The sequence below is a fragment of the Dipodomys merriami genome, unplaced genomic scaffold (assembly GCF_024711535.1).
Source record: "Dipodomys merriami isolate MVZ:Mamm:240054 unplaced genomic scaffold, mDipMer1.0.p SCAF_13, whole genome shotgun sequence".
In the NCBI taxonomy this organism is placed as follows: domain Eukaryota; kingdom Metazoa; phylum Chordata; class Mammalia; order Rodentia; family Heteromyidae; genus Dipodomys; species Dipodomys merriami.
The window spans coordinates 37,321,244-37,343,597 of record NW_027202604.1 but is presented as its reverse complement, the minus strand read 5'-3'; the positions used below and the strand labels follow the sequence as shown (position 1 = coordinate 37,343,597).

Below are 22,354 nucleotides of genomic sequence, written 5' to 3'. Positions count from 1 at the left end.
CAGTTTTCTGGTGGTTAATTAGAGGCAAGTCTCACAAGCTTTCCTGCCTGGTCTGGCTTTGAACTTCAATTCTCAGATCTTAGTAACCTGAATAGCTAGCATTACAGGTGTGAGCCCCAGCACCTGGATCAAGATATAAAGTTTTCTGAATCCCAGGCTACCTTTAATCAGCCATGCAGATTTGGGTAGAAGTAGAAAGAGCAAGCTGTCCAATTATTTTTTTTCTTTTGTCAGTTATGGGGCTTAAACTCAAGTGCTGTCCCTGAACTCTTCTGCTCAAAGCTAGTGCTCTACCACATCCAGTTTTTGAGTGGTTAACTGGAGGTAAGAGTCTCACAGGGACTTTTCTACATGGGGTGGCTTTGAACTGTGATCCTCAGATCTCAGCTTCTAGAGTAGCTAGGATTACAGGCATGAGCCACCAGCACCCAAGTAATTTTTCTTTTTCTTTAAATGTCCATGTTTGGGGGTGGGAATGTAGTTTAGTGGTAGAGTGCTTGCCTAGCATGTGTGAAGCCCTGGGTTCAATTCCTTAGTACCACGTACACAGAAAAAAACAGAAGTTGTACTGTGTTGCTTAAGTGGTAGAGTGCTAGCCTTGAGCAAAAGCAGGGACAGTGCCCAGGCACTGAGTTCAAGCCTCAGGACTGGCAAAAGAAAACATCTATGCTTTGACATTTCCAGCAGTCTCCAAGAAGAACAGCGTATACTGCAGAAAGGTACCCTGGCTGAGGCAGTGGTCACCTGACCTTGGAAGAGCCAAAAATTCTTGAGCACAAGCCAGCACCACTGCTTTGAGAGCAAATAGCAGAACCCAAGCACAGCAAGACATTCTGTCATGCTCTGAGCCACGATTTGGGCAGCTGATCTTACTAGGGTGCATTCCAGAGATGCCCAACTCTGGTTAAAGATTTTCCATGCGACACCAACCACACAAAGGAGTTTCGAAAAATACCCTGTAGTATTGGTTTTGGAACCATTTGGGAAGGATATAGAAATGCAAACCAGCCCATTTCCTTCCTTTAAAGGGGCTCAAGCTGGGCGCTGGTGATTCACGCCTGTAATCCTACTTAGGAGTCTGAGATCTGAGGATTGCAGTTCAAAGCCAGCCTGGGCAGGAAAGTCCATGAGACTCTTATCCCCAATAAACCACTAGAAAACTGGAAGTGGCACTGTGGCTCAAGCGGTAGAGTGCTCGCCTTGAGCTGAAGAATGCAAGGACAGCGCTCAAGCCCAGAGTTCAAGCCCCACGACCGACCAAAAAAAAAGGGGGGGGGTTCAAAATTGGGCTGGGGGTATGGATCAGTAGTACAGTGCTTGCTTAGCATGTATAGAACCCTGGGTTCAATCTCCAGCATAGGTGTGATGATGAAAGTGTTAGAGGGGTTCATTAACACTGTTTTGTACCAAGCTCTTTTTTTTCCTTTTTTCTTTTTGGTGCCAGTCCTGGGCTTGAATGTAGGGCCTGGGTGCTGACTCTGAGCTGCTTTTGATCAAGGCTAGTGCTCTAGTACTTGAGCCACAGTTCCACTTCCAGCCTTTTTTTTTGTTTTTTGTACTTCAGTGGGGATAAGAATCTCACAGATAGGCTGGGTGCCAGTGACTCACACCTGTAATCTTAGCTACTCAGGAGGCTGAGATCTGAGGATCACAGTTCAAAGGCCAGCCTGGGCAGGAAAGTCTATGTGAGACTCTTTTTTTTTTTGCCAGTCCTGGGGCTTGAACTCAGGGCCTGGGCACTGTCCCTGAGCTTCTTTTGCTCAAGGCTAGCACTCTACCACTTGAGCCACAGTGCCACTTCTGGCTTTTTCTGTGTATGTGGTGCTGAGGAATCGAACCCAGGGCTTCATGCATGCTAGGCAAGCTCTCTACCACTAAGCCACCTTCCCAGCCCCTCTTTTTTTTGGGGGGGGTCCAGTCATGGGGCCTGAACTCTGGTCTTGGGTGCTGTCCCTGAGCTCTTCAGCTCAAGGCTAGCGCTCTACTACTTGAGCCATGGTGCTACTACTGGCTTTTTTCTTTTTTTGCTTATGTGGTGCCGAGGAATCGAACCCAGGGCCTCATGCATGCAAGGCAAGCGTTCTACCACTGAGCCACCTTCTCAGCCCCTACGTGAGACTCTTATCTCCAATAAACCACTAGAAAACTGGAAGTGGCGCTGTGGCTCAAGGGGTAGAGCGCTTGCCTTGAGCTGAAGAGCTCAGGGACAGCACCCAAGACCAGAGGTCAAGCCCCACAACCAACAACAACAAAAAAAGAATCTCACAGACGGGGCTGGGATGGTGGCTCAGTGGTAGAGTGCTTGCCTTACATGCATGAGGCCTTGGGTTTGATTCCTCAGCACCACATAGGCAGAAAAAGCCAGAAATGGTGCTGTGGCTCAAGTGGTAGAGTGCTAGCCTTCAGCTGAAGAGCTGAGGGACAGCACCCAGGCTCAGAGTTCAGGCCCCACGACTGAACAAAAAAAAAAAAAAAAAAAAGAACCTCACAGACTTTCCTGCCCAGATTGACTTTCAATCACAATCCTCAGGTCTTAGCCTCCTTAGTAGTTAGGATTACAGGCGTGAGCCACTGGCATCTGGCTATATCAAGTTCTTTCTGTGGTATTAACCATGCAGATGAGAAAGATGAGTCTTCCAGGCTCTCACTCTATACCTGTCTCAGGTATTTTGAAACACCTGGCTGGTAATTAACATCCCAACAGACACTTTAAAGTGAATGCAGGGGCTAGGAAGGTGGCTCAGTGGTAGAGTGCTTGCCTTGCATGCCTGAGGCCCTGGGATTGATTCCTCAGCACCACATAAGCAAAAAGAAAAAACGCTGGAAGTGGCGCTGTGGCTTAAGTGGTAGAGCGCTAGCCTTGAGCTGAAGAGCTGAGGGACAGCGCCCAGGCCCGGAGTTTAGGCCCCACAACTAGACCGGACTCCCCCCACCCAAAAAAAAAAAAAAAGTGAATGCAGCCATTAGGGAACGGTCTTGGACCTTTAGGATCTTGAGGTCCTGCTGTGCTTTCCTTCTGCCTGCAGACTGCTCAGGTATTCAAAATCAGTGTTGGGATGAGGCCACTATTCTGCACACTATTCCCTGGGGATAGACTTGGGAGATAGGTATAAAGAGCCAATCCACTCACCTGCACTGTGATGACAGCATACTACCAGGATGCATTAAGCTGCTATTGGCACATACCATCCCCAACCCAACCCTTGCCCACAGCAGCCCAGCACTGACCGGAGAGTGTAGTCCTCCTCAGTGACGTCCTCCACATCAGCCCAGGCATCATCTACACCCCCTGCCAAAGAAACCAGTCTATCAGCACTGAGGGCAGCCACCAGGAGATTCCACTAGAAGATTCCACCAGGGCCACCATCCCAGCAACCATTCCCAGGGACACGCCTCATGTATCCTTCAGGATTATAGGCCATAAGTACTGCAGTCCTCTTGAGTTCCCTCTTGAGGGAATCCTTGTTGTCTCCTGGTTCCTGTTGAAAGGAATGCCCTGATCCCACACAGGCTGCCTGCACCCTCCACCTATGCCACCGTGGCTGCGGGCTTTACTCCATGACCAGGTTCTCATTCTAAGTCCCAGAGAAAGCTGCTCAATATTCACCTGAGAAAAAATAGTTGTAGCCAGAGCGTCCATACAGCTCCCCCCATCCAGCCAGCGTGGCCGACCTGCAAATATGCTGGAAGACAAACAGTGTTTTCAGCGTCAGGCAGTTTTCTGAAGCATGCAGAGCTAAAGAACACCTGGCACTCCTGAAGCTTTGGTCTCAGTGCCCTTCCAAGTCTTATTGGCATAGATAGATGCTACCACAGCCCAGTCTAATGGATGTCTAAACCTTAATCCACCTTGATCCAGAGTCTCTCCCCCAAATCTGAAGCATTTGTTACTAAAAGTAATGGACAAAACTTGTGGTGGCACACGGGTACCACATGTTGGGCATGGTACTGACAAAACAGCACCACAACCTCACAAGGCATGAGGACGGTGGGGCATCACTGCCAGCTGACAGATGGAGAAAAGGGAAACTAGCCCAGAGACATGAAGGAGATGAAAACAGTCAAGAAGCTGGAATTTGCTACAAAGCCCATGTGGCAACTTTTTAGCTTAGAAGGAGGCACTTTTTTTTGCTGGGGGTTGGGGGGTGTTGCTGGTACTGGGGCTTGCCTTGTGCTCTCACTCAGCTTTCTGGCTCAAGGCTGGCACTCTTAATACCTGAGTCACACCTCCACTTCTGGTATTTTTGCTGATTAACTAGAGGTAAGTCTCACAGACTTTTTAGCCTGAACTGGCTTCAAACCACAATTCTTTTTATTTATTTTTTTTATTGTAGAAATACTGTACAGAGGGATTATAGTTACATGAGTAAGGTAATGAGTACATTTCCTATCGAGCATTGTTACCTCCTCCTTTCAAGCCACAATTCTTTTTTTTTTTTTTTTTTTTTGTCGGTGGTGAGGCTTGAATTCTGGGCTTGAGCACTGTCCCTGCGCGCTTCAGCTCAAGGACAGAGCTCTACCACTTGAGCCATAGCACCACTTACGGTTTTCTAGTGGTTTATTGGAGATAAGAGTCTCACGGACTTTTCTGCCTGGCCTGGCTTTGAACCATGATCCTCAGATCTCAGCCTCTTGTGTAGCTAGGATTACAGGCGTGAGCCACTGGCGCCTGGCTAAAACCACAATTCTTGTATCTCGGCCTCCTGAGTAGTTAGGTTTTAAGCATGAGTGACTAGTGCCTGGTAAAGGGAACAATTAAGGGAGCCATTTATTTTTTTGGTGCCAGTCCTGGGGCTTGAACTCAGGGTCTAGGTGCTGTCCCTGAGTTTTCTTGCTCAAGGCTAGCACTCTACCACTTGAGCCACAGCTCCATTTGCAGCATTTTTAGTGATTAATTGGAGATAAGAGTCTCATGGACTTTCCTGCCAGGGCTGGGCTGGATTCATGATCCTTAGATCAGCCTCCTGAGTAGTTAGGATTTTAGGTGTGAGCCACAGTTTCTGGCTGTATTTTGGATTTTTTTTAAAAAAAGGAATGATCAGCTAGGCACAGTAGCTTATGACTATAATGCTAGCAACTTGGGAAGCTGAGAGCAGGAGAAGCAAGTTTAAGGCAAGCCTGGGCAAAAAGTTTATGATGTTCTCCCCAACCATTAGCTAGGCATAGTGGTCATGCCTGTCACACAGAATGTTGAGATTAGGAGAATCATGGTTCCAGGCCAGCCTAGGCAAAAAAGCTTTCAGGCTGCACTCCAACAGAAGAAGTGGGATGTGGCAATGTGTACTCTGCTGCACCAAGTATAAATAGAAGGGTTGCAGCCCAGGTGCGGGACCAGGCAGAAAGCAAGAGCTTGTCTCAAAAATAACCAGTGACACTTTGTGGACACCCAGTGGCTAACACCTACAATTCTAGCTACTCTGGAGAATGAGATCTGAAGATTTCAGTTTGAAGCCAGCCTGGTGTAAAAGTCCACAAGAAAGGCAGAACGCAGTAGAGTGCCTGCCTAGCATGCATGAAGCCCTGGGTTTGATTCCTCAGTACCACAAAAAACAGAAAAAACCACAAGTGATGCTGTGGCTTGTGGTAGAGTTCTAGCCTTGAGCAAAAAGCAGCTCAGGGACAATGCCCTGAGTTCAAACCCCAGGACTGGGGGCTGGGAAGGTGGCTCAGTGGTAAAGCACTTGTCTTGCATGCTTGAGGCCCTGGGTTCAATTCCTTAGCACCCATAAGCAAAAAAAAAAAAAAAAAAAAAAAAAAGCCAAAGTGGCACTGTGGCTCAAGTGGTAGAGCGCTAGCCTTGAGCTGAAGAGCTGAGGCAGCGCCCAGGCTCAGAGTTCAGGCCCATGACCGGACCCAAAATAAAAATAAAAATAACAATAAAAAAAAAAAAAACCCAGGACTGGCAAAAAAAAAATTAAAAAGTTCACAAGTCTCTATCTCTAATAAACCAGCAAAAAAGCTGGGCTGGAGGTGTGGCTCAAATGACAGAATACCAGCTGTGAGTGAAAATTTTAAGCAAAAGCACAAGGCCCTGAGCTTAAGTCCCAGTACTGCACCAAAACCAAAAATCTCAAAACAATGCAATAAAGGATTGGTGGTATGGCTCAGGGATAGAGCACCTGCATGGAAAGCATGAAGTCCTAAGTTCAAACCAAAGTACTACTCTTTAAAAAAAAGATATTATCAAGGAAATATAGTCGGTATTGCTGTGGGATTGTTTTCACTGCTGGGGATTAAACCCAGAATCTTGACAAACTAGAAAAAAAATTATAGCTGAATAAACAAGAATGAGTGACCAAGTTCCCAAGTAGAAGACAAAACTTTTCAAGAAGATCCCAGACAAGGCCTGGCAAAAGAGCTCACCCCATCACCTACGGTAACTCTCAACACCTATTCTTCAGCCTTGGGGCTCCACAGTATAATTCATTGCTTCTATGGTCTCCTGTTAGCTTATTCTGAAAGGTTTAAATTGCACATGTGGAACAGCACTTGGCAATATCTGCCAATCTAGTAGCCAACTTGGCACAAAGAATACAAGTGGACTGGGGGGGGGGGGTGTAGCTCAGTGGGAAAGCACATGTTTAGTAGGTGCAAAGCCCAGAGTCCAATACCTAGAACTCACTAAAGGAGGAGGACAATAAGTAAACAGAAGTGACTGATCTGATTCCTATCTCTTAAAGGAGGAAATAAAGATGAACTGTCCCATATTTCAACTGTTTAAAAGACACATACAGGGTTGAGGGCATGGCTGAGCATAAGCCTAGTGAGTATAGGCCCTGAGTTCAAACCTCAGTATACTTTCTAGTGTCTATGTGACACCAAAGGCTACAAAGAAACACTAAGAGAAATGGTATAGGAGTATATTTTACCCTTTAGTACTATACATTTTAACTGATTTATTACTCATTTTTTTTGCTGAAGCTAAGGCTTGAACTCAGGGCTTCTCACCTTAGCTTGCTTCTATCACTTGAGCCACACCTCCTCTCACCTCCTATCTGGTTAAATAGAGAAGGACTCTTATGGATTTTTCTACCTGGGTTAGCTCTAAATGTGATCCTTAGATCCTGAGTAGCTAAGATTATAGGCATGAGCTATTGGTGCCTCAGTTTTTTAATGAAATATTTTACCTAATTCCAACACTCAAAATTTTACTCAACATTCAAAATATGACCAATATGTAATTACTTTAAAAATCAGTATTTAAATGGGTGTGGTGGAACACACCTGTGATCCCAGGACTTGGAAGACTGAAGCAGGAGAATAATTAATTCAAGGGCATCCTAAGCTACAAAGTTCTTGGCAGGCCTGGGCTACATAGTCTCAACTATGTCCCCAATCCTCCAAGAAACCAACTGTGTTTGTGTGCATGTGCATGTGTCTATTATAGTCTTCAAAACCTGGTATGTATTTTACTTGTCTATGTGAGACAACAGGCAGAAAGAATTGGGGGAAGATAAGGAGTTTGGTGGTACCAGGGACTGAAATAATGTCTTCCCTTTGCTAAAGAAGGGTTCTACAGCTTGAGCCACATCACCAGCCTTTCCTCTTGTTTTTGTTTTTGAACTTAGGGGCTCACAGTGGTCACCTTGCTTCCTTGACTGGTGTCCTACATCTTGAGCCATGCTTCTAGTCCTTTTTTGCTGGGTTTATTTTAAGAGACAGTGTTTCAGAAACTTCTCTGCCTGGTCTGGTTTTTGAATCACAATCCTTCATATCACAGCCTGCTAATAAGCAGCTAGGATTACAGTCATGAGCCACAGGTGCCTGGCTTTCCCCTCCCCCCACCCCCCTTTTTTTTTTACATGGTCTTAGTATATAGCTCAGACTGGCCTGAAACTTTTGATCTTCCTGCCTAATTACTGAGTAGAATAACAGGTGTGCACCCTGTACCTGGTTTGACATGTATTTTAGCATATATCAAGTAGGATGCTAAATTTTCTTTGTATAAAAGGAGATGTAGGGCTGGGAATGTGGCTTAGTGATAGAGTGCTTACATAGCATGCACAAAACCCTGGTCTCAATTCCTCAGTACCACATAAACTGAAAAAGCTGGAAGTGGCACTGTGGCTCATGTGGTTGAATACTAACCTTGAGTATAGAGTAGCTCAGGGACAGTACCCAGGCCCTGAGTTCAAGCCCCAGGACAAGAAAAGAAAAAGATATTCTTATCACAAAGTAAATTGTTTTTTAACATTTTTTTAATATAAAACTTTGACTGGGGGCTGGGAAGGTGGCTCAGTTGTAGAGCGCTTGCCTTGCATGCATGAGGCCCTGGGTTCGATTCCTCAGCACCACATAAGCAAAAAGATAAAAGCCGGAAGTGGCGCTATGGCTCAAGTGGTAGAGTGCTAGCCTTGAGCTGAAGAGCTGAGGGACAGTACCCAGGCCCAGAGTTCAGGCCCCATGACCGGATCCAAAAAAAACAACAACTTTGTCACAGCTTTAACTGAAATGAGATAAATTCAGACACTTACTTCCTATTTCATTACCCATACTGAAGTGAGTTTGGGAAGGTACAGGACACAGGCATTTCTTTTTTTTTTTTTTTTTTTGTCGGTCGTGGGGCTTGAACTCTGGGCTTGGACGCTGTCCCTCAGCTCTTCAGCTCAAGGAGAGCGCTCTACCACTTGAGCCACAGTGCCACTTCTGGTTTTCTGGTGGTTTATTGGAGAGAAGAGTCTCACAGACTTTCCTGCCAGGGCTGGCTTTGAACCGCGATCCTCAGATCTCAGCCTCCTGAGTTAGCGCTAGGCTGACACATGCATTTCTGAGCAAAATTTCCTCCCTTCTCTAGTCTAGAAGAAAGCAGCACTGAAATAGTGTGGGTAGGAACACAGCACCCTGTGCTGTGAGCCACACATCTAAGAACCTGGTCACCAGTTCACAGCATAAATCTTTTCAATGGAGTGCAGTGTGTCCTCTCCAAACTCCCTCTGAATGCCATACTCACTACTCAAATTCCAATGACAGTCTTGTGGATCTCCACCTAGACTAGGGATTCCTACGGCTTACTCCAGAGCAGTGTCTTCCCATGGAGCAGGAACTCTCATGCTGCCCAGTCTGCTCACCAGGAGGATGGTCATAAGCAAGTCCTCTGTCCCCACAGCAATTACATCAAAAGGAACAGACAAGTGTTCCATGTGTGGACACTGATTCGGAGAAGGCGGCAGAATTCATAGTGAAGCCAATGCACCACAGCAAGTTCCCTTGAAGAACCTCAAAGCCATCCCTTGCAGTTTGTTGGCCCTGGGTTCTTTCTTCACGGGCCTGTCTAAGCTTCTCTTCTGGACCCAAGAATCTGGAGTTACTTAATGTGATATTTCCCAAATGTAGTCACGAAGTTCCTTACTCACAGTCTCCAGACAAAGGACTGCTACAGGACTCCTCAGAGTCTGATCCTTGTCAACATACACACATTGATACAGTTTTGTGAATCTGGATGGAAGGTTAAGTTTAAAATGTAATTTCTTAAGCTGGGCATTGGTGGCTCACACCTGTAATCCTAGCTACTGAGATCTGAGGATCAAGGTTCAAAAACCAGCCTGGACAGGAAAGTCCATGAGACTCTTCTCTCCAATAAACCACCAGAAAACCAGAAGTGGTGCTGTGGCTCAAGTGGTAGAGCGCTAGCCTTGTGCTGAAGAGCTGAAGGACAGAGCTCAGGCCCAGAGTTCAAGCCCCATGGCTGACAAATACGTACATACATATATAAATAAATAAAATGTAATTTCTTGTTCCTATTTGATAGGGAGTATTTTCCACAAGTCCATCCTTGAAGTGCTGATCTGTGAACCACCCTGGGGAAAACACTGTAGTATTTCTCGTGTGATTTCTAAAGACAAGCACTGTGCTCTACCAGAGCAGCACTCTGTAAATTGTTAACTGGAAAACTTCACATTTAGAAGAGGAAGGATTTGGGACCTAGCATTTCAACATATATTTTTTTTTTTTGTCTCAATGAGTACATACTCCGTTTATTAACACTTCTAGTCAAAAGAGTTTGTATAGTTTAGTTTAGCAGAAAGGTTGTGAGAGTGAAGTGGAACAGACACACTTGTGTGAACTCCTTTCCATCTCTAGCTATATAATTTTGAAGGCAAGGTATTCTATCTCTTTCCAACTCAGCTTTGGTTCCTGTAAAATAAAGATCCATGAGCAAACAAACTATCTCTAGGCCAAGCACTTGGATATGTGTATACTTTATCTGTATATATTTTTAATCTGGTTTCATATCTCAACATATTTTGCCAAAAAGTATCTACCGAAAAAAGCCTTCAACAGTCTCCTTTCCCACCTTGTCTTTCCTGATTGTCCTTCTCCTTTACAAAGACACACCAGGGACTAAGCCAATATTCAGCCTCTCTTCTCCTCAGTCCTTCACCACCCATGCTGGGTGACTGCAACTGTAGGCTGCAGAGTACTTGGACACCTGCTCAGCAGGCTACCTTACTGCTCATCTCCCTCCTGGACTTCACTACTCAAAAATCACAAGGGTTTTCATGGCAAATCCAACACCCTGGAAGCATTTAGCATCCTCCATGGTCTGCAATGACATGCACCAACCTCACTGTCTGTAGAGGCCTCCTGGTACCTCTCCCTTACACTTCTGGTTTTCTCCTGTACTGTCCATCCGCATCATGCTTGCTCTCCAGTTACTCTCAAGCCATGTCCAGCTTTCTGCAAATGATTAGTTAGGACATCAGTCCACACTGCTGCCTCCTGTGGACTGCAACATGGTGTTAGAGAGCTTCATATATCAGCTTTTTTTTTTTTTTTTTTTGAGAAGGGTCTTGCTACATAGCCCAGGCTAACCTAGAATTCACAATACTCCTACTTCAGTTTCCCAAGTGCTGGGATTACAGAACACCACACTTAGCTCAAATCCAAGCTCTGTTTTGCTGTGTTAAGTAAGCTTAGGCAAGTTATTCAGCTACCCTGAACCTATGTTTCCTTTGTCGTTAAAGCAATATCACTTATATCAAAAGATGACAAGATGGATAAAGTAAGTCATATTGGGGAATTAACTCTACAGTAATTATACTAAAATAATAAGCTTTACTAGGGGAAGGATTTTTTTTTTCCCAGTCCTGGGGCTTGAACTCAGGGCTTGGGTGCTGTCCCTGAGCTTCCTATGCTCAAGGCTAGTGCTCTACCACCTGAGCCACAGCACCACTTCTAGCTTTTTCTGTTTGTGTGGTGCTGAAGAATCAAACCCAGAGCTTCACGCATGTTAGGCAAGCCCTCTACCACTAAGCCACATTCCCAGCCCGAGGAAGGCCTTTTGTCTGCCTCAGATGCTACTATTTCTCGAGGTCTAAAACAGCTTAGAATATAATGTATGTTTAGTAAATACTTAATGATGAAAAGAATGAAAAATAGGGGCTGGGATGGTGGTTGAAGAGCTCAGGGACACCACCCAGGCCCAGAGTTCAAGCCCCATGACAAAAAAAAAGGAATGAAAAAATATTTGATTTTGTAAGCTTTGATACAGATACACTTCTTCCACTTTATTCTTCAGTGAACTGAGGCCATGCTCAAGCAGGAAGTAACTAGAACTAGGATCTGAACTAGCAATGGGGTACCCTGGTATGAATCGCCCCTACTGCCCTGAAACCATCTTCAAGTCTGTTTTCTATGGTCTGTTTCCCACCACACTAGAAACCCAGGAACCAGCCACTGATCTTTGGCTAGTAGAGAACTAAAAGACTCTATTGTGCATGAAAGCATAACAGGACTTGGAGCTTGAGGCAACAGGGAGGCCCTTACCTTGCCTTTGAACAGGATCACTGGGCAAACAAACCGTCCTCTGCATCTGGCCATCTTGCTGCGGTGGATGAGGTCTTGCAGCTTGCTCACCTGCACGGTACTCTGAAACCTAACACACAGGTAAGAGCAGGTTAGTATGGCTTTCCAGTGGGAACTCCACCTATTTATGTGTGTTTGTCCACAGATTCAAGCAAGGTCTGAAAACATATATAAGAATATCCATTGGGCTGAGTGCTAGTGATTCACGCTTGTCATCCTAGCTACTCAGGAAGCTGAGATCTGAGAATTGCAGTTCGAAGCCAGCCTGGGCAGAAAAGTCCCCATGAGACTATTATCTCCAATTAACACCAGAAAACCAGAAGTAACGCTGTGTCTCAAAGTGGTAGAACACTAGGCCTTGAGCAAAAGAGCTCAAGGTCAGCACCCAGGCCATAAGTTCAAGCTCTACAACCAATAACAACTACAACTACAACAACAACAACAACATTAACAAAAAGAATACTCACTGGGAAGAAGTGGAGGTGTGACTCAAGTGATAGAGCACATAAGCCTTGAGCAATAAAAACAAACAAGAGCTCGAGACCCTGAATTCAAGTACCACTATTGTTATAAAACAAACAGTAACAAAAAAAATTTACTGGAAATTTAATGAATACTATTAATTCCTAAATTTCAGATCACTGGTACATTAAATTTTTCAAGAAAAGAAAAATATGTTAAGTATTAAAATCTAAGTTGTGGCTCAAGTGTTAAGAGTACCAGTCATGACTAAAAAAGCTGAGCAAGAGCAGGAGGCCCTGAGTTCAAGTCCCACTATCTGTGTTCAAGCGTGTGCACACACGCACACACTTAAAACAGAATTCTGTCTTCAGAATATTTATGGTATTTGTGATTTTTAAAAAATGAACTCAAATAAAGAAACTGGTAAATAAGAAGCAGAACTACACACAGGAGGTTGAACATTGGTTATGTTGACAGTGTTCAATATTTTATTTTCAGAGTAAGATCTGGTGTCCCCTGAACCGTCTGGAAACCACAGGGCAACTTCTGGGATTTCTTTAGGGAATGTGGAATGTGATGACATGGTCATGGTACACATGGTTCTAAGACATCCTAACCCTAACCTTTAACAGTCCAAACAGTCACAGGGCAGGGAACTGGGGTCAAGGAGAAGAAACAGAAGCTATCAGTGACTCTGAGTGGTGCAGAAGTGGGTACACTGGGTTCGAAAGGGGAACTCCTAGAGTTAGGTTAGAAATGAGCTCCAGCAATCCCCACCCACACCAAATCACATTTCCCTAAAAGAAAGGTCATACTCAGAAATTCACCAACCAGCCCTTAGCAAAAGCCTCACCCTGCCAGTTAGAGCTACTGGCAGTAAGAGAAACAAGAAGCAGAAAAGTTTGAGTGGAAAATTTTCCCAGTGTTGCAAGTAACTAGTCATTAAGAGTGGAGCAAGACACTAATGTTCTCTCCTTAATAGAGCTGAGTTTCAGGCTGGGCATGATGGCTCTTTACCTGTAATCCCAGCTACTCAGGGGATGAGATCTGAGGATCTCCATTTGAAGACACACCAGGCAGAAAAAGTCGACAAGACTCTTATCTCTAATTAACCACCAAAAAGCCGAAAATAGAGCTGTGGCTCAAGTGGTTGAGTGCTAGCCTTGAGCACAAGAGTTCAGTGACAATGCCCAGGCCCTGAGTTGAAGCCTTAGAACTGCCCCTCCCCACAAAAAAAAAAAAATCCCAACAACTTCTACCTCTGTTTTCTAACTAGTTCCTATTTTTATTTTTATTTTTAATTTTTATTACCATTTGTCCTTAGAATTTTTTATTGCAGAGCTAAGCAGAGAGCTGTGAGTCTGGCACGTGAGACTCATTTTTGAATGTAGGCTTATATATTTATGTCTGCAAATAGACACTAAAATTTATACCAAGATGTTTTCAGGTAGCAAAATTTTTTTTGACATGTATTTTATTTTTTTGTCAGTCATGGTGCCAGAACTCTGGGCCTGGGCGCTGCCCCTCAGCTTTTCAGCTCAAGGCTAGTGCTCCAGCACTTGAGCCACAGCACCACTTCTGGCTTTTTTCTGCTTATGTGGTGCAAGGCAAGCACTCTACCACTGAGCCACCTTCTCAGCCCCATCATGTATTTTATTAAATCAACTAACTGAATTTTATTTTTCATGGGCAGCATTTATAAACAAACAAAAATTATTTTTAAATAATGAAGAACATATTGTAACGTAACTTCTATCAGGAAGCTTCTAAGACCAGCGAGGCTGCTTGCTCCTCAAAACTTGCTGAGATAAATACTGCTGTTATTATTATTTAACAGATATGAGGGGTTCGGGCATAGTGGTGGGTATATTCCTTTACTCCCAGCTACTAGGAAGACTAAAGCAGGAAGATAGTTTGAGGCAGCATACTGGGGCCAGTTTGAGCAGCAGAGCAAGACCCAATTTTAAATTTTAAAAAAAAAAAAAAAAGGTCTGAGACACAAAGCAAGGCTTATATCCACATCAGCCTCTTATTATAGACAAACCAAGTTAGGAATGTTAGCTCAAAGTCACACACACAAAAAAGTCAGCAGCCAGCTGGGCGCTGGTGGCTCACGCCTGTAATCCTAGCTACTCAGGAGGCTGAGATCTGAGGATCGCGGTTCAAAGCCAGCCCAGGCAAGGAGAGACCGTGAGACTCCTATCTCCAATAAACCACCAGAAAACCGGAAGTGGCGCTGTAGCTCAAGTGGTAGAGCGCTCGCCTTGAGCTGAAGAGCTGAGGGACAGCGCCCAGGCCCAGAGTTCAAGCCCCACGACCGACAAAAAAAAAAAAAAAAAGTCAGCAGCCAGTGGAGCTTCTAAACTTGTGAACAGCCAATAAGCCCACGGCTTTAGCCAACATCCCCCAAACACCTCACCGCTACTTGCCTAACTCTAGTTCTTTTTGGACTATTAGTTGCTTATTTACTGGTCTCTGTCACCCAGCAGACTTTTAAGGCTGAGGACTTCATCTACACGACTTCTCACTTATTCCTGACATGACACAGCAGCAGCTCAGTGAAACCTTGGTGACTAATGTATCTCAGCTGTTGAGGGCAATCAGTCTAGGCTTCTAATCCTAGACATGAAAGGCTTAACTAAGGAGGTTTGTTAACTAGCCCAAAGCACTTCCTGAATTTAGTTCTATCGTTTTTAACCACGTCTGGTTAGTGACATAGTAAAACCAGAGCCAAATATATAAAGAAGCCAACAACTGATTTCGTTCTCATTCAAGTGTATCCAAATTCTCCTTTCTGGGGTTGGAGGCATGGCACTAGCCAATAAGTGAAAAGTGTCAGGTACGAGTCCCAGTCTCAGACCTTTGGAAAGAAAGGAGGGGAGGGGAGGGACAGAAGAGGAGGAACAGGAGGGGAAGAGGAAGAGGGAAGGAGGAAACAAGCTCTCTTTTCCTAAAACAAATGGGCATGGCCTATGCGAAATCAGTTCTGTACCACTTCAAGGCCCTGAAAGACATGAAAGGTTAAAAACAAGTTCCAGAGCCAGGCCCAGATGTCAAGTTTTTTGGGAGGCTGAGGAAGGACTAAGTACAAGACACTAGCAACTTAGCAATGAGACCTTATTGTCCCCCTTTCCCCCCAAAAAGCTGGCTGTAATTAGCACTCAGGAGATGGAGGACTCAGAGTTCCAGGCCAACCTGGGCACAGCAAAAAGAAATAATAAAAAAGCAAGGATATAGCTCAATGGTGGAGCATTTGCCTACATGCCAAAGGCCCTGGTTTCATTCCTCAGCTTGCAAAAACCAAACCAACAAAAGCAAAAAACACAACCCTCCAATAACTCCCTAGAGTGAGGTATTACAGTGGTCCTAGCCTGGACAGTGAAGCCCTGCTGGACAAGGTTGGGAGGGGGAGAGTGGGAGCCAGTTAAAGAATCAGGAAACTTGGCTTTTAACACCACTGCCCCAAATCTGGTGACCTTAACAGAGGCAAGTTGCTTCTCTGGGCTTCAACTTCATTCTCCATAAGATGGGGTAATTTTGTCTTCTTCACTGCGGGGCTGGTTACACAACTTAGGCTGGTGTGCAAAATGCTAACACTTGCCAGCCAGTAAACATTAGTTTCCTTCTCTTTAATGGCTAGACCTGATTAGCGATGAAAATGTTTCCTTTCAGGAAAAGATTTGCTGAGGCCCAATCTTCACTTTCCATGTACTACTAAAAGGTAGTCTGGCATTAGCTGGGAGCTTGTTAGACAACAATTCGGCCCTACTTCAGAGACACTGAGCTACACCATGCAGAAGAGATTCCCCCCAATGATTCAATCACAAAGTTGAGAATGCCATCTGGACACAGATGAAACCACCAGCCACCCCTTGGCCAGCACTGATGAGAATGCAAAAGGGGAACAAAAGCAAATCTTGCTCAAAGCCCTGTAGGTCACAGGATTAGAGAAAGCAAATTTACCAAACTCTAGCAGGAGAAGCTTAGAAACCCCCAGGATATGATACAATTTCTAGGATCTTCATAGAATCTGTTTTAAGTTGGGTGGACCAAGACAGGGGCTTGAACTTGGTACCTGACGATTTTGCTCACTGGCTAGTGCTCTATTAACTAATCTGTGCCTCCACTCCCTCCACAGAATCTTTAATTCATCCATTTTTTAGGGAACCCCAGCATGACCTCACAAGGAATTTTTATTTAGTTAGTCATGGGGCTTGAACTCAGGGCCTACACATGGTCCCTGAGAGCTCTTTTGCTCAAGGCTAGAACTCTACCACGTTGAGCCACAGCTCTACTTTTGGTTTTTGAGTGGTTAATTGGAGGTAAGAGTCTCACGGGGACTTTTCTGCCCAGACTGGCTTTGAATCATGATCCTCGGATCTCAGCCTCTTCAGTAGCTAAGTTTACAGGAGTAAGTCACTGGTGCCCAGCTCACAAGGCATTTTTACAGACATGTCCACCCTTCAGATGAGGAAACTAAGGCTTTTCCCTCTAATCCTTCTGAGTGAGTTAGGTTGTTCCTCTGGTCATAAGTCTTCTCTGGATCCCAGTGACATGCAGCTGCTTAGACGAGCTAGGGAGATCTAAGAAATTAGATTCTGGAAATTCGATCTAAGAAATTAGATTCTGGAAATTCTGGTTCTGAAGACCCAGGAGAAATACCAGAGAATCTATAACCCTAATGAGTGCTCAAAACCAGTAACTCCCACGCACAATCCTCAAGTACTTGGCTTGATGATCCTGACCGTACTCTAAATTGAGGTGGTACTTGTCTATAATCACTCTGTAGCCAAGACTGGCCTGGAACTTCCAATCCTGCTTCCACCTCCTAAGTGCTGGAATTACAGGCATGCAACACCACCACACCCAGCTTCTCTTCTCTTTTTGCTGTTTCTTCCTTTCCTTTCTCTCTCTCTCTCCCTCTTTCTCCCCCTCCCTCTCCCTTCCTCTCCCTCTAATCCCCCTCTCCTTTTTCTCTTTTTCTTTTTGAGATAGTCTTGTTGCTACATTGCTTGAACTGCCAAGTTTTGAGATGGGGTCTTGTTGCTAAATGTCTTGATGCAACCCTGAAATCCCAGCCTCCTAGAGAGGCTGAGATATTTTGAGGCTAGCCTGGTGGTTACATAGCCAAGATCTTGTCTCAAAAACAAATACACACATACACTAGGAAAAAAAAACAACAACAACTCTGGAGCCTCAGTGTTTGATCAGTTGTCCGTTTACTACTTACGGGCTACCTCGTGCATCAGGCACTTAAGTGTCTGCTCTGGTAAGAACTGTTACCTACATAAAACACTCAGGTCACCTAGGCATAAAAAGGTAGCTCTTATTTCTAATTCTTACAACAAACATGTCAGCATGTATTAGCACCATTTATCAGTAGGGACTGAAAGAGCCCCCTTTTCTAGAGTTTTAACTAGTCATTATAGGCATTAATTAAGATGAGGCAGGGAATTATAGATGAGAAAACTGAGGACAAAGAGGTTAAATAACTTGCTCAGCCAGAAAATGGGACAGCCAGGAAGTAAACTCAAATTTTAGAGGTTAGGGGGCTAAGGGCTATATGATAAATGCTCTTGTCTGTCTTGACACATACATTCACAAAACAAACAAACAAACAAACAAACCCAAAAGCCACTGAGGCTGTACAGAGAGGTGAAAGGTGCTTACAACAATGAACTGAAGAGTAGGGGTAAAATAATCCCAGGCTGTGACTTCCTAACCCTCATTCTATGTCATGCCACCTTGCCATCCCAACTCATCAAACCCTGTTAGCACCCGGGGAAAGTGAGTCTACCCTGCCCAGCTGCAGGTGAGCGCCTAGGCCCCAGTCACATGATGCTCACGTGTCTTTCTCCTTCTCAGAACATTCGTACTCCAGGAATACGATGTGCCGGGGGTAGTGGCCGCAGATATCCCCATTCACATTTGGAATCACGCTGAAACAGTAGTCTTGGCCAAACAGTTCTAGACATCTTTTCTCAATGCGCTCAACCTGTAAAGAGGAGAAGTGAATATAAAGATTCCTGAGTTCAGGACTGGGATGGTGGCTCAGTGGTAGAGTGCTTGCCTTGCGTGCATGAGGCCCTAGGTTTGATTCCTCAGCACCACATAAGCAGAAAAAGCCAGAAGTGGCGCTGTGGCTCCAGTGGTAGGAGTGCTAGCCTTGAGCTAGAGATGGGGGACAGAGTTCAGGCTCCACAACCAACAACAGGAAGATTCCTGAGTTCTGAATTTGAGAATTAAGCAGCCCCGGATCTAGTGAGGTCACTGGGATTGACTATTATTACTCAATGCTGTGAAGAGACATGAATCTGGGTCACAGGCCCCTCGTGTTAATTACACCACATGTGAAATGCTTCAGTAAGGATCCTGAATTGCCTCCATATTGTATGTCATGCTGTGTTCAGTTTGTTGTTGTTTTTTTTTTGGCTTCATCTCAGGGCATTTTCACTCAAGGCTGTCACTCTACCACTCAAGTCTCACCTACACTTCCAGCTTTTTGCTGGTTAATTGGAGATTTTTTTTAAAAAATCTCTTGGATTTGTCTGCTGTGACACTCAGATCTCAGCCTCCTAAGTAGCAAGGATTACAGGTGTGACCCACTGGCACCCAGCTGGAGTACAGCTTTCATTAACTTCAAATGAGTGGATGACCCATAAAATGTAAGAAATCTTGCTGTCCTCCCAGCACTTGGGAGGCTGAGGCAGGAGGATCATCATGAGTTTGAGGACAGCCAGAGCTAATCAGTGAGACACTGTCTCAAAACAAAACCAAAAACAAACCCTTACTCTTACTCTAAGCTAGTATAACTGGCAATAATCCATCATGTTCCTTGGACAGCAGGCTTTCCTTACCTCCCCCTGAACCTCTCTAGTACCTTGAGACTCTTGTCAGTGTCATCAGTAAAAACTGCCTCCTTACACAGCATCTGCTTAACATCAAAAGAACTTTGTAAGAAAGCCGGGAGTGGTGGTATACCCCTATAATCCCAGTACAGGAGGCTGAGGCAGAAGGACCCCATGTTCAAGATCAACTTGGAATCAGGATATCAGTTATGGCATCAGGGCACAGACCTTGTTGTCTCAAAACCAAACCACCTAGTGGGTATCAATGGCTCACACATGTAACTCTAGTTACTTGGCTAGGTTGAGGATGGTAAGATTATGGTTCAAGGTCAGCCCAGATAGAAGTCAGCACAACCCCATCTCAACCTATCAGCGAATGTAGTGGGGCATGCCTGTGGTTCCACCAATGATAGGAATGTTAGTCAGACTGCAACTCAGAATGGGTCCAGGTGTGAGGCAAGACCTCTATCCTGGAAATAACCAGTCAAAACAGGGCTGGAGGTCTGGTTCCACAGCATCACCACAGTCTAGCAAGCTTGAGACCCTAAAACCCCACTATTGCCAATAAAAGAAAAAAACAGCCAGGTGAATTGTAATCCTAGCTACTCAAGAGGCTGAAATCTGAGGATGGAGGTTCAAAGACAGTGAGATTATTCTCTCCAATAAACCACCAGAAAACTGGAAATGGAGCTGTGGCTCAAAGTGGTAGAGCACTAGCCTTGAGCAAAAGAACTCAGGGACAGCAGCCAGGCCCTGCGTTCAAGCCCCATATCTGACAAACAAACAAAAAACAACTTTGAATGAGCTCAAGAATCCCAAAGAGACACTTAGGCTAGCTTGGGGTTACTGTCAAGTATAACATGACAACTGTAATTTTCAGGGGTAAGATGCAAAAGGGGTCCACAAAAAACCCTCATGAAGGAAATAATTCATAATGCCTTCCTCAGGGTACGTAATTATCAAGCCTGCTAAAGAAAAATGCAAATTCTAAAGCTAGTCAAGTTGGTACATACCTGTCTGTAATCCCAACTACCTTCTAGATAAAAAATATTAAAGCCAAAAGGACTGGAGTATAAGGCAAGAGTACTTGCTTAGCAAACTAAAAACCTCAGAATAAATCCCAGAGTACAGTCCAAAAAAGCGCCAATTCTAGGTTACTCTTAACAAGTAACCCAGCTGATGCTCTGAAAAACACTTGGTTATTTGGAAAGAGCCCCTTTCTTACTGAGTTACTTCCCTGAGTTACTTCAAAGACTTGCAGATGCCACCTACAGTATGTCCCAGTCAAATCGAGCGCTTTGAGGTGGAGGATGGAAGAGAGTCGCACGGGAAAGCTGATCTGATGGAAGTTGCCAAACCCACGTGGGAAGGAGAGGTGAAAGGATCAGTGAGATTCCCATTTCACCACCAGCCGGCGCTTAGGTGGGTTTTCTTAGGCCGGAAGCCGGCCAGGTCTGGTGATTATAGATGCCCCGTGGAAACCCCAAGGGAGTGGAAGGGAAAAGAGGAACTGAGAACCTCGGATGAAGCAACGCGGAGGCCGTGTGTGTGTGTGTGTGTGTGTGTGTGTGTACTGTCGTGTGTGTGTGTACTGTCGTGTGTGTGTACTCTGTGTGTGTGTACTCTGTGTGTGTGTACTGTCGTGTGTGTGTACTCTGTGTGTGTACTGTGTGTGTGTGCGTGCGTGTGTGTACTGTGTGTGTACTGTCGTGTGTGTGTGTACTGTCGTGTGTGTACTGTCGTGTGTGTGTGTACTGTCGTGTGTGTACTGTCGTGTGTGTGTACTGTGTGTGTGTGCGCGCGTGTGTGTACTGTGTGTGTACTGTGTGTGTGTACTCTGTGTGTGTGTGTACTGTGTGTGTGTACTGTCGTGTGTGTACTGTGTGTGTGTGTGTACTGTCGTGTGTGTACTGTGTGTGTGTGTGTACTGTGTGTGTACTGTGTGTGTACTCTGTGTGTGTGTGTACTGTGTGTGTGTGTGTGTGTGCGCGCGCGCGCGCGCGCGTGTGGGTACTGTCTTCCCGCGGGGTGGAGGAAGGGGAGGGCTGGGCCGAAGTCATGCTGGGCCCTTATAAGGAGGCGACACGCTCGGGTTCGTCCGACTCCGAACTGCCCCGCTACCCTTGGCCCCCTCAACCTGACCTCTAACCTGGGGGCACCCCCAGCCTATTCTCACTTAAGATTTGGGGTGTTTTGTCCAGACACCACCTCTCGGCACGCTGGGCGGGATACTATCTCCCTCCCGCTCTCCTCCCCGGCCTTGGCACCTCAGCCCTCGGCTCGGACCCTGCTGGCAAACCCCAGGGGCAATTCCCTCCTGGGCCCCGGGCCCTCGGCCTCCTTGCACGGGTCCGGAGCCCCACGCGTCCTCTGGGGGCCCCGACCCGGGAGAAAGCCCCTGCGCGCTCGTCCTCCGCAGGGCGCTCCCGCCAGCTCCCGTGCTCCGGACCCCGGCCGGGCGGGGGTGCCCGCGGTCCCGCGTCGGGACTCACCTTGGAGCCGCTCGTCCCGCCGCCGTCCTTAGCCCGGTACGGCGTCCGGGAGAACTCCTCCAGCAGCTCCCCCAGCCCCGGCTCCGGCGGCGGCGGGCTGCCCGAGGAGGCAGAGGTCCCCGCCGAGGCGGCGGCGGCGGCCCTAGCGCCGGCCATGGCCCAGCCCCCGCGGCCCCTCAAGGCGCCTCAGCCCAGCCCATGGCACACGGCGGCACCGACTCCGACTCGGGAAGCTCCCAAAACCGCCCCAGCCGCCGCCTTCTTCTCCCACTTCCGGCCCCGCCCCAACTCGCCGGATGTTTACTTCGGATGTAGCCAATCAGAGCCCAGGAATCGCGCCCTGCCCACGAAGACCGGCCCTCCCCTGACGCGGAGCGTTCCGAGTGGACTCGCGGAGGGGAACGCCGCCCCTGGCAGAGGCCCGCGCTCCGCCCTTCGGGGTTTCCCCTGGGGAAGCCGGGCTGCTCCAGTGGGGCTGCCGGCGGGAGAGGGCAGCCTGGGAGCTAGTAGGAACGCAACCGTGGCGAAGAACCCGGGAGAGTGGGATAAACCATTACGGAGAGAGGAGGGAACCAACAGGGCTAGCAGCCAAATTAACCGTAATAAATAATACTAAGACAGCATTGCGAAAAGCTCTTTTCCAGGGCTCCCGACCACGCAGCGCATCACCCCACCAACTCTGCTCTCCTTTTCTTTTTAATAGCCTTACTCGCTTTCCATTTTGGCAGACTATGTTAAACATCTACA

The 22,354-nt window shown here is 46.2% G+C and overlaps 1 protein-coding gene across 5 annotated transcripts in view; it reads right to left on the bottom strand.

Moving 5' to 3' along the window:
* Window positions 1–21,878, bottom strand: part of LOC138824782 (phosphatidylinositol-3,5-bisphosphate 3-phosphatase MTMR14) — a 48,966-nt gene extending 27,088 nt beyond the window's left edge. For all 5 annotated transcript variants that reach the window (XM_070019040.1, XM_070019042.1, XM_070019041.1 and 2 more), the window contains exons 1-5: window positions 21,608–21,878; window positions 18,114–18,262; window positions 11,767–11,875; window positions 3,608–3,683; window positions 3,229–3,289 (exon numbers count right to left, since the gene is read on the bottom strand). In XM_070019040.1, the coding sequence (XP_069875141.1) occupies window positions 3,229–3,289; window positions 3,608–3,683; window positions 11,767–11,875; window positions 18,114–18,262; window positions 21,608–21,763 (551 nt within the window). In that variant the 5' untranslated portion in view covers window positions 21,764–21,878. The remainder of the gene's footprint in view (window positions 1–3,228; window positions 3,290–3,607; window positions 3,684–11,766; window positions 11,876–18,113; window positions 18,263–21,607) is intronic.
* Window positions 21,879–22,354: the final 476 nt, after the last annotated feature.